General features: G+C 41.7%; 1 protein-coding gene across 2 annotated transcripts; it reads right to left on the reverse strand.

The window, feature by feature from the left end:
• Window positions 1-878: 878 nt before the first annotated feature.
• sts (steroid sulfatase (microsomal), isozyme S) lies at window positions 879-13,503 on the reverse strand. 2 transcript variants are annotated; one of them, XM_034612872.1, is made up of 10 exons: window positions 13,396-13,503; window positions 12,013-12,176; window positions 10,188-10,309; window positions 7,492-7,614; window positions 6,684-7,095; window positions 6,326-6,462; window positions 5,315-5,434; window positions 3,661-3,820; window positions 2,566-2,687; window positions 879-1,454 (listed from the first exon to the last, which is right to left on the reverse strand). In XM_034612872.1, the coding sequence occupies exons 2-10, from the start codon at window positions 12,156-12,158 to the stop codon at window positions 1,108-1,110; spliced, it is 1,689 nt and encodes a 562-aa protein (XP_034468763.1). In that variant the 5' UTR covers window positions 12,159-12,176; window positions 13,396-13,503; the 3' UTR covers window positions 879-1,107. The 2 variants fall into 2 exon arrangements, with proteins under 2 accessions (XP_034468763.1, XP_034468772.1); XM_034612881.1 differs by lacking the exon at window positions 13,396-13,503 and having other exon boundaries at window positions 881-1,454; window positions 12,013-12,158.
• Window positions 13,504-16,800: the final 3,297 nt, after the last annotated feature.

Consider the following 16,800-nt stretch of genomic DNA (forward strand, 5'->3'; position numbering starts at 1 on the left):
CTGCAGAAGCACAACCTACACGCGTGCGACTTGCATACAGATCAGACCTGTGAAATGTTACCAGTGGTGTTTTACATGGCGACACTTCATACCGTCTCTCTGCAGTGACTCACACTTGACAAATGTTCTCCTCTGTGAGCTGACGTTCTCGGGCTTGAACACACTTATCAGGGCGGGAGCACATTGCAGGTGCATGCGGTTCTTTTCAGTCGGCAGCTGAATAATTACGCTGACAAACGTTCTCTTTTGGCTTTTTGCCCGTTTCCAGACAGCAGGCCCCTTTAGTGCTTCATTACCGAGAGCGAGTTTTCCAACAAGAAGAACTGAAAATGTAATGTATAAAAAAAAGCTGAGCCCCGGGTAGAAACTTTAATTTAAGGGAAGCCTTAATTGAGACTCATTAAGAGAACCAGCAGGTGGGCTTACATAATACCAGTTGGGAAACAGTGGGTACATCTCTCTCTGTGTGTCTGTGTTCTTCTTGATTTACATACTAAATCTATTTCATTATGGAGTTATATGATGCTTCACATCATCAGATGCTCGGAGTCAAATCAGGGCTGGGCATCATTTGAAATATTCTGAGATGAGCGAGACAGAATGAGCCAGGTTTTAGGTCTCAAATATCTTAGGTCTAAACAGGCAACAATACAAGAGCTTTTGCAAAACAGGAAAAACATCACTCTGGATTTGTTTAAATGGGGGAGTTTTTTTCTCAGACCTTATCATTTCTCGGGACATCAGTGCTTGGGACATCTAGTTTTCATCTTCCCACTAGATAACTTCAAGAGCATAAAAAAGACTTGGTAATTCTGTCTCTGTATTGACCCTTTTACAAAGGTTTGAAGCTTCTTATACAAAAATATACAAGGACGGGTCCGTTGTGCGAGCTTTATTTTCAGATTTCCACCACACCATATACAAATAAAATTGAATTGACAGGCCCAAAATATCAAAAAATCCAACCTGCTACTGAATAACATGTCCAATAAATGTTATCTTGTTTTGTATATAGGATATTTTTCATGGAAAGAGGTCGCAAGTGTGACTGCAATGACCTTCTGTTCGAGGTACAGCGAAGTCCTATTGGTCCTGCTGCTCATGCTGCTAATGCTGGCACTGACATAACTGTCCAAGTGTGGAGCAGCATGGCTGCAGCCAGGGCTTCCATATCACGTTCCCTACAGATAGTTGGTTCTCCACGGGCTTCACCGATCTCCGGTGCCTCTCCACGGCCTCCGCCATCACAGACACAATGGACTCGAAGGCTGGTTCGGTGTCAGGCGTCAGCGGCGTGGTCTCCGATGGGTCCTTCGAGAGGTCGAAGAGTAGCGGAGGATTGTGATAGGTCACGTAGCCCGGCGTGCAAAAGCAGACTTGTGTGTGGACACACGTCGTCGCGTTCTCCGGGTCGAAGTTTTGTGTGAAGTAAAACGCTTTCCACACTGAGCTACCTGCAGAAATTAGAAAATGGAACAACTCAATGTGACTTATTGCCTTGAGGCAGCCTGTGTACTTTCAAACAGTCTGTCACGTAGATCAGGGGTTTCTAAACTGTTCAGCCCCCGACCCCAAACACAAAATAACTGTGCCACAGAATTGCAACCCCCATTATCCCCAGAGGTTGTTTGAAGCATACAAAAGATATTGATTTCAAGTCCACTTTTAACGTCTATCATCCTTGTGCAAAGTATGTGGCTGATTGCAGACTACTGATGATTAAGGCGCTGTTTGCACACAGCTTACAAACACAGTAAAATGTAGTAGGGTATATACATAAATATAGATAAATAATGCACGATATTTGTATTTGTATATTAGTGATAGTATTTATAACATTTGTAAGAATAATAAGAGTAATAGTAGTAATGATAATATAATAAAACGTTTTTTAATTGTAATAATAATAATGATATTAATTAGTCATGTATATGGTCTGTATTGTGGTATATGCATATGAAGACCTGACAATATGTAGCCAGTGTATTTACATTAAAAGCTAGCAGACATCTTCAAAGTAATAATGAATAACAGTATATATATATACACATCTTAAAATAGTTATACTATATAATATACTGCTATACTAGTATACTATGGTATATATACACACACACACACACACACATCACATAGAATGTTTATTTTGATATCACACCTGCCATACTATAACAGCATATCTTTGGTTATGTCCATTTTAATATCTCATACTTAAAGCACAAATGCAGTTTACATCCTCATTCAATCATCTTGTACCACTGCACTTTACTCATGTACATTTATCTACATACAATATTTCTTTTAAAGGTGTATATTATCTACATATTATCTGTATTTTTATTTCATTGTCTTATTTTTATTCTATTGCCTTTTTTACTCTCTTGTCTACCTCATTCTGACTATCTGTGGGTGTAACATCTCATCTTATCTTCTTATTGTTTTTGAAATTTCATTTGATTTCCAGATATCATGTCCCAAGCAGGGACCAGATATTTATACAGATTATTTACATGTATGTTGTGGATAACTCCTAGAGCATCAATCAGGGTCATTGTTTGGACTTACTGTTTTGGGGGTGCCATCTGACTGCATTCAAGTAGGCGTTGCAGTAATGGAACAGAAACTCGTGGTTCGACCTTTCAACTCTCTTCTGGAGCAAATCCATGAGGTCATGGCCATCGATCTCCCTGCAGAGCACAGGACACAAACACATTCAGCTGCTCAGTATGTGAATGAGTGTTGTCAGGATACCAAATATGCACGGTATCCATTTATTGATCCTTTATGGTTTACTTTTTCCTCCAAATAATGGCCAAACTGTAACAAATGTAAAACGGGCATCTGACCCTCAGGGTATAGTTCTCATGACCCATTTGCCTCTCAAGAGATGGTTGGTTCATCAACTTTACTCTACTTTTGTGACTATCTGCATTTGATATCAGCAGGTTTGTAGGGTTGTTTACTTCCGGACCAATGTTGTGTGTTGCAGTTAAGTTCCATTTAACCATTTACTGCACAAATGGTAATTCAGTTATGCTTGGAGCGGATGGCTCCATTCTTTGGTTGTTCCCTGGATTAGCCAATCAGCATGCTAAAATAAAACAGGGAACATGTGCAGAACCCCCCCAGTGGGCGTATCAGGCAAGATACATTTTTTCAAGATGAATACCATTTACCACAACCATGTTTGGACCTAGTGCTAAAAGCTGGAGGCTGGGGTGGTGGAGGCAAGTTGCCGGAAGCAGACCATGAGTGGCAGTGTAGCTGAGCAGGGATCAGTGAGGAGGAGGTCGTATTTAAAAGGGACCGCTTTGCTGAGAGAATGGGCTGTGACTGCCCCATTAGTATTTCTTCTTAATATTTGTCGATGATTAGACACAGACTGTACCATTCTTTAAGGCAGAGTGTATTGACATACTTTCCTGGAATTGATATATCACGTATTATTTTTACTGTGACTCACAGTGGCTGATGAATCCCTCAGAGTTATCCTTAATACCCCCTGTTCATTAGTAAACATGTTTGCTCTGCTCAGAGCCTGCATCTCACTCACTGTGGGCCCAGTGACTCACTCACTTCTAAATGTGACCTAGATTTCAGGCTGCACTTGTTTTGACTGACATGTGGAGGGAGTGCTGTCTCACCGCTGCGCGGCCTCACCTGTCCTCCGGGACTGAAGCTCCACTCAGGTGTACCACTGTAGGAAACAGGTCCATGTTGCTGGTGGGCTCGTCTATCTGTACGCCCCCGGGGATTTTTCCTGGCCAGCTAAGAATCCCGGGGACCCGGATCCCTCCCTCCCAATTTGTGGCTTTCCCTGCTGCTCAGAAGAAAGAAAAAGGAAAGAAAAAACACAAATCCATGAAAGCACTTCTCATCCAGCTGCCATAACTCAGCAGGTCTGGTCTAAAAACAGCGCTGGGTTGGTAACGAAAGCAACAACTTGCTCCTTAAGAGTGGCCACTTGCAGAGATAAAAGAGCATTGCCGACATTAGCTGCATAACAAAAGCTTTCGCTGCTCTTTGAATCCGGTCTTCTGGGTCCAAACAGAAAGATTACATCAAATCTGAGTCCACACTGTGAGCCTCTGTCAGGGAAGCTTGTCTTAAATCATAGACAATAGTCTGCTGCTGTCTCTCTTAGGACGCACCGCTCGTCTGATGTGGGTAAAACAAACGGTCTTATTTTGATTCTATTTTGTTTGCACGATCTAGATTTTCAGTCTCATCATCACACACAAAGTTTTGTGACATTTGGATTTTAGAGGTGTTTCATTTGCTGGAAAATTTCCTTGCGGGAACTACGCAATTACAGAGAATATCATTAAGCAATGAGAAAGGGATCGTGTTCAATACAATTCACAGTTACAGGGAAATATAATGATGATGCTTATGGATGGATGGATGTATGGAGGCAACATTTACAATTTACACAGCGCACAGAAACTACCCAGCTGGTTCTCGCCATGCAAACCACAATGACATTTGCACAATTCATCCTGAGGGGAATTTAAGTTCAACAACTGTTGCAGAAAACACTGGCATCCCTTAAATCTGTCAATAACAATTCAGATTACTGGTAAGGAAAGGTTTTGTTGCAGCTAACACAGGAATGGTGGATGAAGGGATATGGGATAAATACAATGTTTCTTCTAAGGAATATTTAAGTTAGTGCTATGGTGTAATTGTTACAAAGATGGTGGAGATTTTGTATTTCATTGCTACACTGTACTCCGATGCTTTTCTTTGCTGTATGTTATACATTTATGTAAATATTCAATTTGAATTTGGTTAATGTTGGTTTTCAATTGTAATATGGTGCATAGAGGCTGATGGAGAAATATGCATTGAGTTATCTTTTGATGCGTTATAGTGGAGCCTTGTATTTGTTTGGAAAGCATGGAAGTCATTTTATAGTCACATGTTGAGTACACCTTCCAATTACTTTGTACAAAATAGGTGGTCCATCACCTTTGGCACTCATTCATTGTGAATACTGGGCTCTGTGTCCTCACTCCTACTCTTCTACTTTCACACATTCATCTCCTGCCGCCTCCACAGCCTCCTCCTGGATTATCTTTTAGCTGGACATGCATTTTTAATGTGTTTAATGAGTGTTCATGTTCATTAAATGTGTATCTCAGACTCAGGGAGGTGTTGTGAGCTCAGGGACATTGAATCTCAAGGTTGCGTCAAATTGTTCCTCAACATAGCCTCGCTGGCAATATAAAGAATTCATAATTTTCATAAATGGTAAAAACCTGGCAGTGAGACGCCTGGCAGGAGTCTGAAAAGACACACTTCTCTCGTGTACCTTTATATATTCCATTGGATCCATGTTGGGTTTCCTCCAGATGAGCCCCCTGGTCCGAAGTAAGGTAAACCAGAGTGTTTTCTCTCAGTTTGAGTCTTTCCAGAGCGTTCACCATCTGACCTGAGAACAGACGGTAAACTTCGGGTAAATGGTCAGTGATATTGTATCATACATAATCATAATTCCTTGTAAGGATTCTTGCCGCTGGGTGCAAATTGAAAAGACAAGCGCCAGGGAGAAAAGGAAGTAGCATTCAGCAAGCAAAATACGAAGCAATTATTGCCCCCCTCCTTTGTGCTAACACAATACTCCTCAAGCTAAAATAATTGGGGTAATTACACGTTCATTAGCAAAGCAGCCCCCTGCATTCAGTCCATTGTGGGGCGGTGTTGTACGGAGGCCGTCCTTGAGACTGAGCAGCAATTAGAGCAGAGAGAAAATGGCCTATTTCAACGAAACTTTTATATTAATGAAGGACTGTCTGATGCACTAGAAGTGAGCCTAAATCTGATAGAGGAAAAACAAGTAGAGGATTTTTTCAATTCCCCACACTCGAGGATTTTGCTGCTGCAGTCGTACTTGGTGGAATACAACGAGTGGTAAATATTGAAATGGTTGCTGCTCCGCTGCAAAGTGATGATTAAAAATGCAGTCTGTTGTCCTTTGCCACAATACCACTGGGTTGGGGTTGCACTTCCTGGAACTGTGAGGGGATTTTGACGTAGTGGCCACACACAATGTCGGAGCATTAGTCCTTTCCCCGTAACATGACGGTAGTTTTAGTCAGGCCCCATAGCTGGAGAAAGACAAAACTAAATATGAGAAGGCCCACCAAGGCCTTCTCATATTTAGGAGGTTTAGGAGCTGCAGTCAGAAGCTTCGTAATATCCCCAACTTGTGAAGTGTGAAAATGTCTTAGGTTCCCATCAGCTGTGGCTGGACAAATTAGAATCTGGCGAGCGGCCACCGTCTATATATTCATGGCAAATAACGTAGTGCGTGCTGACCCACCTACACTCCAGTCCACCTCATGGATGGCGTCTCCATAGATGCCGTGTTGGCTTGTCCCTCTGAACGCTGCCGAGGCAAACATGGCCGTGTGCACTTGGATGAAAGACAAAAACAGCAGGAAAGGCTTCGCTGAGTTGCTGCAAAAACAGAAAATAGAGTTTAAACTATCCGCATTACATGTGAATATTCATAGGAGTGCAATAACTGAGACTGACGTTAAATTCATCGCAGCTTTAACCTATTGTGTAAAGAAAATATTTTCTCTATTTCTTTTCTATGAAATGTACAATTTTATATTATCACCAGCATAAATGACAGACCTCTTTGATCCATGTGGTTCAGGAAAACTGAAATGTACCTCTCAATGAAGTCCACGGCCTCTTTGGTCATCGTCTGTGTCAGGTTTTCAGATGTGAATGACTGCTCCACAACTCTATGGTCCCTCATGAGGACACAGTTCATGTACGGGATGATCATCATGAATCCTCCCAACAGAGCCGTGACCACGAGCGACAGAGACAGCAGGCTCCAAATCAGCCATCTGGGGATGGTGAGGATGCTGCAGTAGTGGAGTACGGCGGCGGTGACCAATACAATGGCCAGTGTCCTGTAGGGTAGATATCTGAAGAAGTTGATCTTGGCGCCATGTCCTGGCTGGCATTCCAGCAGGTTGGTCAGCGGGATACCGAAGAAGTAGTTGAAGCCATGGACGCTGGGGTGGTGGCAGTGATCGTCTCTGCGTTCACAGTTAAGTCCAAGGTGCCATTTTCCTGGGACCAAGACAAAAAAGAAAGAAACCATGTGATCATTTTTTCGTGTGATCATTGGAGCCTTAGTCCTGCATGACTACTGGACTAGCTATATTCTGGGCTATTTTACATTCGACAATAAATTTCAATCAAGGGTCATGTAGGGTTGTCTTGGTGAACACAGCTTTCACTCAAACCCAGCTGTCAACCCTGTTGGTGGCTGGTTTGATTATTTATTTTGGTTTTTTATTGTGAACAATTTGCAGTACCGAGAGATGCACGGCTTCATACTGTAAATTCTGGCATCCAGCTGAGTACATGAGGTCCTTTTTTATTCAAGGATAATACAGAAGTCATACCAGGAACCTCACATTGCGGCTCATAGCGAATGTGAAATAATAGACGGCTGCAGTGTACCTATTAGAGCCGTCTCGTAGCCTTGTTGTTTTGCAATCTTAGCAAAGGTCATCTCCTGGCTGGGAAGACCTCCGGATGCTGCATTAAATATAAAGACCCCAGGATTTGTAAAACCAGCTACACCTGTTGAAGAGAAAAAAATAAAAAGGAACATATTTGAATCCACCAAACATACAGTGGGGCAAAAAAGTATTTAGTCAGCCACCAATTGTGCAAGTTCTCCCACTTAAAACGATGAGAGATGCCTGTAATTTTCATCATAGGCACACTTCAACTATGAGAGACAGAATGGGGGGAAAGAATCCAGGAAATCACATTGTAGGATTTTTAATGAATTAATTGGTAAATTCCTCGGTAAAATAAGTATTTGGTCACCTACAAACAAGCAAGATTTGTGGCTCTCACAGACCTGTAACTTCTTCAAGAGGCTCCTCTGTCCTCCACCCGTTACCTGTATTAATGGCACCTGTTTGAACTCGTTATCAGTATAAAAGACACCTGTCCACAACCTCAAACAGTCACAATCCAAACTCCACTAAGACCAAAGAGCTGTCAAAGGACACCAGAAACAAAATTGTAGACCTGCACCAGGCTGGGAAGACTGAATCTGCAATAGGTAAGCAGCTTGGTGTGAAGAAATCAACTGTGGGAGCAATTATTAGAAAATGGAAGACATACAAGACCACTGATAATCTCCCTCGATCTGGGGCTCCACGCAAGATCTCACCCTGTGGGGTCAAAATGATCACAAGAACGGTGAACAAAAATCCCAGAACCACACGGGGGGGACCTAGTGAATGACCTGCAGAGAGCTGGGACCAAAGTAACAAAGGCTACCATCAGTAACACACTACGCCGCCAGGGACTCAAATCCTGCAGTGCCAGACGTGTCCCCCTGCTTAAGCCAGTACATGTCCAGGCCCGTCTGAAGTTTGCTAGAGAGCATTTGGATGATCCAGAAGAGGATTGGGAGAATGTCATATGGTCAGATGAAACCAAAATAGAACTTTTTGGTAAAAACTCAACTCGTCTTGTTTGGAGGAGAAAGAATGCCGAGTTGCATCCAAAGAACACCATACCTACTGTGAAGCATGGGGGTGGAAACATCATGCTTTGGGGCTGTTTTTCTGCAAGGGGACCAGGACGACTGATCCGTGTAAAGGAAAGAATGAATGGGGCCATGTATCGTGAGATTTTGAGTGAAAACCTCCTTCCATCAGCAAGGGCATTGAAGATGAAACGTGGCTGGGTCTTTCAGCATGACAATGATCCCAAACACACCGCCCGGGCAACGAAGGAGTGGCTTCGTAAGAAGCATTTCAAGGTCCTGGAGTGGCCTAGCCAGTCTCCAGATCTCAACCCCATAGAAAATCTGTGGAGGGAGTTGAAAGTCCGTGTTGCCCAGCGACAGCCCCAAAACATCACTGCTCTAGAGGAGATCTGCATGGAGGAATGGGCCAAAATACCAGCAACAGTGTGTGAAAAGCTTGTGAAGACTTACAGAAAACGTTTGACCTCTGTCATTGCCAACAAAGGGTATATAACAAAGTATTGAGATGAACTTTTGTTATTGACCAAATACTTATTTTCCACCATAATTTGCAAATAAATTCTTTAAAAATCCTACAATGTGATTTCCTGGATTTTTTTTTCCTCATTTTGTCTCTCATAATTGAGGTATACCTATGATGGAAATTACAGGCCTCTCATCTTTTTAAGTGGGAGAACTTGCACAATTGGTGGCTGACTAAATACTTTTTTGCCCCACTGTAACATCTAAGCAGTGGCATCCCATTAGGGCAAGCAAGTCAAACAGTGCTTGACCTGTTAAATCTAAAAATAGAGATCAATTAAATGATGCAGAAGTGGAAAGGGTATTGCTCCTTATATCTGATCCCAGAACAGAACTGTGTCTCATAGAGGATCGGATGCTTCTTGTTTACATTCATTGTTAATCTACGCCATCCCGTGGCAGCAGTGGGTTATTGTCTCGGGAAGCTAGCTTGACTGCCGTCCGCTGAATCTATCGTTTCTCGAATTGTTCGTCAGGTGGAGGAGAGAGCAGCTCGCTCTGGACTTTTGCCCATTGAGCATCAAACCTGGGATCTGTGACACGGGACTGGCTACAGACTGGGCGCTTCTCAAACTGACTCCGCTTGCACTGCTATGAGATCAGGTAGCTTGCGTGCAAAATTTTGCTTGTTCCGATAGTTCAGTTGTGTGCGTTATGAGCAGCCGACAGGGAGAGAAAGAGAGCGGATGCATGAGACTAACGACTGAAGCAGAGAACTAATAGTTAGTCTAGCTGTGAAGTAGCAGTACTCTCGTTGCTCTCATAAGCTCTGGCTGCAGAAGTGCTCTCACATACTTTGGTCTGACATCAACAACTGCTGTCAAATGACTTTCAATGTCATTCCCTCATTTCTTTGCAAACGCCAAAAGTCCCCACACGCTACTGCATTCGAGGCTGCCACAATCTCTTTCTCTAACTTGTAGGTGGGTTGACCTCATGACAATCCCGTGCTAAATAATTCAGCCATGGAATAAATGGGTTTCCTGCAGGAAGTGGAGTAAACATCTGTTTTATGTGACAGTGTTAAACAGTTGTGTTTCCCATGGTCCTGGCCTGCAGAGGAACATTAAGCATGGTGTCAGTCTGTAAGGATTTCTCCCTGCGTTAGCGTCCTTGAACTGGCCTGATCGTATCGGGTATCGTCCGGTGAGGAATGCTGCCCTGCTGGGCGTGCACAGGTTGGCTGCGGCGATGTGGTGAGTGAGCTTCGCGCCTTCCCGTGCCAGCTGGTCAATATTGGGGGTCCTGGAAAAACACATTTCATCACCAGTCACAAGACAGGTTCAACAGTCAGAGACGAATACGGGACTTTTTGAGAGGCTTTTCAATGTGTGGCCAAAAATCGGAGGAAAAATGTCTAAGAAAAACAACTTGTGTCCACGCGAAAAAGGGAAGAAAGAAATATAGCTTTTTCAAATCCATCCTAAAAATATATGTTTTAATATTTCCATGCTGGTGACCTGCTTGTCCTGGGTTTTCCCACGCATCTCACCCAATGTCTTCTGGGATTGGCTAATAATGGATAGATATAAATATATTCCCCATTAAATAGAGGATGTCAACAAAAGCTTTAATGAGCAACAGGGACACTTCATAAAGTTTGCTTCTGAATCCCACTGTCATCGAAAAGGGTGAAGGCAGAACTCTCTGATACACACAATGGATGTGAAAATAATTGGGTGAGCCGACTCTTTAATAGAACCGCTTTACTGAAAACTATATAAATCAAAGTTCGGTGAGGAAATGCCTTGATCCGCTGGCATCCAATACATTTTTGGGCAACTGAGGGACAGCTGGCTATACATCACCAACTTGTGATCCACTTATTAACTAATAGGAAATTATTAATATGAAATAGAAAATGCAGGAGACCTTGATTTTGATTTTTCTCAAGCTCAGCTTTTGACACACTTGAATTTTTTCATTAAAATAATTTATCATTATTATTTGTTCTACCACAAAATTATAAAGCTAAAACCTTTTTCAAATCCAACTCACCTCTTCAGAACTGCTTTCAATCTATGACAAGGAATATGGCCAAAAATATGACTATTTTCTTGTATAAAAGTAGTCCTGTGTACTCAAATAAATACAAGTACTATACAGTACGAAGCCGTGCATCTTCCGTTCCTGCAAATATTTCACAATAAACCCCCTTTTTTTAAACAAAAGAATGAATTCGGTCCACAGAAACGATGGAGTGCTTTTATTTTTAAACGTATACAGAAAGTGTGGAAACCATTTATGTTTGTGACATAAATTCATCAGTTAAACATTAAAACTCAGGTGAAAGACAATCTCCTCTGTTTATTCTGCTGTGAACGAACGACAACGTTTCACTGTCTATGTCAATATGTATTTCCAACAGTTACCGAACCTGTTTCAAAGTAAAAGCACTCCAATGTTTTATGTTCAAGTGAATAAGAAGCAGATGAATAAAAACGGTAGCGTATGAATACATATATATGCAGAAGCTAAATAGATAACCACATAATGAACAGTTAAGGTGAATACTGAATAATATATATACAGGACCAGGTAGCAGCAGATGAATAACTATTTTAAAATTTTAATATATATATATGTGTTTAAACTTATCACATGATGTCGCCTCCACAAGGTTCTTTAGTTGACGCACATTGAATGCACTTCACACTGGTTACGTTTACTATTACTAGTCAATGAAAACATAGGGCACCGTGCAAAGCGCAGTTAAATGTCTCGTTTGCAGGGACAGCGACTCTGTGCTTATGGTATTTTGGTGACAAGATGCAACTGGCCCATCTGGGAACAGGGAAAGAATAAGATATACAACTGGAGGGAGCAACTTGAGAGTGTGCGCCACGCAACAGTGTAGTGTCATTTTAGCGAGGGCTGATTGTGCAGGTCTCAGAGAAAGAGGGGGAGAGACCACGCGGTGTCAAGTGAAAACAGCTAAATCTTTTTACCTCAGTGTTTTATTGCCATAGCAGCCCAGGTCTCCAATTCCCATGTCATCCACCATTATCAGGACAAAGTTGGGCTTGTTGCTTTCCAGGGGAGACACACAGCTCATCTCCAAGAAGAGCAGCAGCAGCAGAGATGTGGACTTCATGTTGTCAGAGCAGAAACACTGAAGGAAACCACACCAAATGTTGATTCTGTTGTAATATACTGTTATACACAATATACACCCACTGCTTCAATTATGGCAGCCATTATCACGCCAGGACTTGGTTTTCCTAGTGATTCTTTGTTTTTTTCGACTGCCAGCAACACCACAGTGGTATTCCATGATATTTCAAGATACCAGCTATTCAATTCATGTATATTTCAATTATGCAACAATTTGTTTTATATTAAAGTGGATTGTTAGTTGAGTGTTTATGTGTGAAGTACTTGTTTGTTTTGACGTGCAGCTCATGAGCCTCCAACACGAAGGTGCAAATGTTATGGAGAGTGGCACTAAACAATTTTAAAAAAGAAATTCCCCTGCAGGCTTATGAATAAGCTGGGATGCATGTTATGTAGTGTCATATGCTTAAAAGGGGCGAGTTAATGTTAGAGTAGGAAATTAACCAATGGGCCAAATCTAATTTTATTTCCTTTTCTTATATTCATCTTAAAATCTGCTCTCTTATTTTGAATTACATTTGAACACGTTTTATTTTCATCTATTTTGTATGTAAAGCACTTTGAGCTGCATGTCTTGCATGAAATACATCCATACAAATAAAATGTATTAAGTATATTATTAATACCAATAATATTACTCTTTTTCATGTGCATAATTACTACAAATCTTTGCATTATATTACTCACTCTTATATTCATTATGCATAATACACACTTTCGTTTAGTATGATATTACTGTCCCATGGAACTTAATTTACAAGTTATACTTTACACTGTATTTTTTTCATTTTGAATTCTCAGTATACTTTCATTTTTATTTTAACTTATATTGTTTCGACTTAAAACTTCGGAAAAGTACTTATTAGTAATAGTTCTGTCATTTTTTTGGACATATAAATATTAAAAGTAATATTTAATGAAGTAAATGATCTGAATACTAAGAGTTGTTTCCCCACTGCCTTTCTCCAGAGTCCTGCACGGACAGACGGAACATGCTGTCTCCGCGGGATTTAAAGAGTAAACTCCCGGTGGACTTTGCCTCGTGACTTGCAAATAACTGACAGCTCAGAACAGACGTCCCATTCAATGTGACAGTTTGTGACAGAAGAGAAGTAAAACCATGGACATCGCAGCGTTACGAATGCACACGTTTCTGACTTCCGTGTTATTCCCGGAAGCACGCAAACCGTTAAAAAGCGCACAGTGGTTTTACTCACCTCACCCCGGTGGTCAATGCTGGAGCGGACAGTGCTGTGGGTGAACGCATCCCCTACACCCGTAAGTTCAGAAATACACCCGCACCTAAACTTCACTCCAGGAACAGAATGTATGGGTGTTTCTTTTTTTTTTTTTTCAAACAATCTTTATTAACAACATGTTACAATACAAGAACAAAACGTATTGTCCGTGTTAGAGAAGCATTAAAAAAGATATACAAATATGCAAAGCATTCCAAGACACCAGAAAAAAGACAAATAAAAAACAGTAAGGTTTGCAAAATAGCAAAGACAAGAGCAAATACAAAAGCCTTAAAATAAAAATAAAGCACATACATTTAATTTAAAGCAAATTAATAAAATAAATAAAATCAATCAAATAAAACTGGAGGTGAAATAAGTTTAGATTAAAATAGTTACCCTAACGTTGCAGACACAAATGATTGGAGCTTCAGATTGTTCTGTATTTTATTCCAATGTTGCAGGTGCATGAGGAGAATAAACTGGAGAAAATGTCCAAATATCAATAAATTGTTGGTTCCACTGGTGTTGGAAGCAAGCAGGCCGTCACCACATCTGAACCAGATCCCAGTTGTAATGATTCTGGTCACAACAGAGCAAGCTGGAAACAGATTCTCTTTTTTTACAGAATTCTAATGCAAACCTATGTGTTTAGTGTGCCTGGAAACCAAATCAGCCATGAAAGGTTTCAACTTGAGTCGCCAATACAATACCACGCACAAAGACAAATACGACAAGTACCTGTACACCGGAGCTGCTAGAGCTGCCGTCATCTCAAGGGAAAGACACACCGACAACGCAGCCTTTTCACCGGTGCTACAAGTGAGTAAAGTAAAATTAGCTAACCTGGCACTAATAGCAAAAGACAGCAAAATACGAATTAGTTCGGTCCTGTGTCTTGAAGTGTTTCTCGAACTTATAGCGGGGTGTATAATCAGAGTAGATGTATGATTTATTTACCAAATGTCGGTGGTGGTGCCGTAGCGGTGCAGCTATTATGACACCCTTATTACAAATTATATTTCATTATGGACAGATAGCCAAGGAGACTGTACACAGGCCAAACAGGGAGCCCATTCCAAACAGGCAGATTTGCTCTAGTAACAGTGAACAAGTGACCTAAAAACTACAGAAAGACAAATGTGTGTGTAAAAGTTAGAAACAAAGAGGTTTTTTTTTTGCCATCAGGCCATTCTCATGGGGACTTCTTAGTTGTAGCGCTCTTGCCTTTTCAAGTTTACTTGTGATGTGGTGCTGCTTCTGCTGCAGCATGAATCATTGATGGGTATAGCATTGGTTAGCCCACCCATCCGATATCTCCACCAGCCGTCTGTTGTGGCTTTCGACGCCGTTACTTGTCTGCTGATTCTTCAGCGTTTGGGATGAGCCCGGGCCAAATCTCTCATCGCCCGCGAGTCTCATCACCGAACACATTTTATGAGCTCATCCAGCCACTGCATTGGGAACGAGTTGACGTGTGGTTTGGCACATGCGAGGAAGGACTCGTGTCACGCCAGACCCCATGAGATGTAATCGCTTCCTCCTGATTGTGCGTTACAATGCGCCCCGGTCCAAGAGCTCCAGCTGCCAGACAACCGCAAAAGACACACAGGAGCCCAATTAACTGTCTGTTACTGTTGAAGGTTCTGTACAAGGTAAGACCCACAATCTGTTTGATATAAAACACACACACTTCACAACCATAACTGCCTCTAAAACAACGAGAGAGGTCATCTCTGTGTGGAATTAATTGCACATTTCTCCTGTGTGATGCAGTAAAAACAGTCCCAAAAATTGCTACCAGATAAGGATCGTCCCACTCCGACCAAGCAGATATATAGTGTTTTCAACCCGAAAACTTGTAATGAAACTCCTCCCACAGGATGTCTGATAGCCCTGTCATGTAACAACCCAAATAATAAACCAGTGCACTTTTATTATTAGCCCTACTTTGTTGTTTTCTCGCCTAAAGCGATGTCCCTGGAGTGCAATTCTTCCTCTGCTACCACTTCAGTCAGCATTTATTTCCCATGGACCCTCTGCCATCGGAATTCTCCGCGCGTTGCTCTCGCCCCTTGCTTTTCCTGGCACGTCAGCACAAATTTCCCGCTACTTCGGTGTTGCTTATGATTATGTATAGCCTAAAGTGGATTTGGGAGGGGGGTTATGTGCTGTGGAGAAAAAAAAAAGAACAGGACTGAACTCCATCAGAGGGGGGGCAACAGTGTTTGTGAGCGGCTGAAATAATGGAGGGAGGATAAAGCTTTTCATTGGTGAAGGACGGAAAAGGATGGTTTGGATTTTTAGCTCTGATGCAGCAGAAATGTTTTACTGTTTGGAGTGACTTGCATCATGATTCCTGCGTGTTGAGGATGACAGACCCCAAATAGAGCTGAAAATCTGGAGGGTAGTGACTTTTACACCTTCTAAAACATATAGAATACTTTATCATGACAGCAGATCTCTCCTAAATTCAGGGCCCTGTCGTGTCTCGTGATATTGTGGCGCGAGTCTTTTCTGTCTCTCTCCTGCATCTTATGCATCCTGGAAATCTGAACTCTTTCTTGGCTGAAGGAGTATAAGTGCCCAGGAAAAATGTCTAATGTATCACTTATATAATTACCATTAACTGTTAGCTCTGGTGAAAATGCAGAATCCTGTATTTCCCTGCTTCTTCAAACTGAAACTTTGAAGCTCCCATCAGCGTGGACAGCTGAAAGACAAAAAAAGGGGCAGTAACAACAACATATACCGATCTGAGATGATGAATCACAACGTAATTTGAATGTTAATTTGCTACTTCTACCTCTTAATACTTAGGAAGAAAAAAATCAAGATATTTTCCAATCAGTCAATCAATCAAATTGTATTTGTATAGCCCATATTCACCAATCACAATTTGTCTCAGAGGGCTTTAACAAGGTGTGACATTGTGGTGTCATATTTTCACTGTTTTGGTTGTAGCAACAGAAATGGAGATTCTTATGGCACTTGGCAAAGATGACGTCACTGAAAAGATGACAGAGGGCAGTGATATAACCCAAATAGGGTTAGCCTACAAAATTAGAGGTCTGGCCCTTTGCGTTGAAGTGTGGCCTGGAAACGAGTCGAATTCCCGGCGTAAATTATTGTCCCGGTCCGCTCCTGATGACAGATGAGTGTTGTTATTACTTATATGATATATTATCTGAGCAGAGAAACCCAGCAGTACGATGTGAGAGCAGATTATTTAACAGTTCATAAAACCTGTCTCACTAAGCCTCCAGGAGCTGCTGACTCGTCTAAAAATGGTTTCATTAGCCTGAGTTTGGGGGGGAAGCGTTAGTGTCTCCTGATGCTGAAACAGTGGTTCAGAGGCTTCTCCACTCGGAAAAACAGCGAACG

The sequence above is a fragment of the Hippoglossus hippoglossus genome, chromosome 2, assembly GCF_009819705.1.
Source record: "Hippoglossus hippoglossus isolate fHipHip1 chromosome 2, fHipHip1.pri, whole genome shotgun sequence".
NCBI lineage: Eukaryota > Metazoa > Chordata > Actinopteri > Pleuronectiformes > Pleuronectidae > Hippoglossus > Hippoglossus hippoglossus.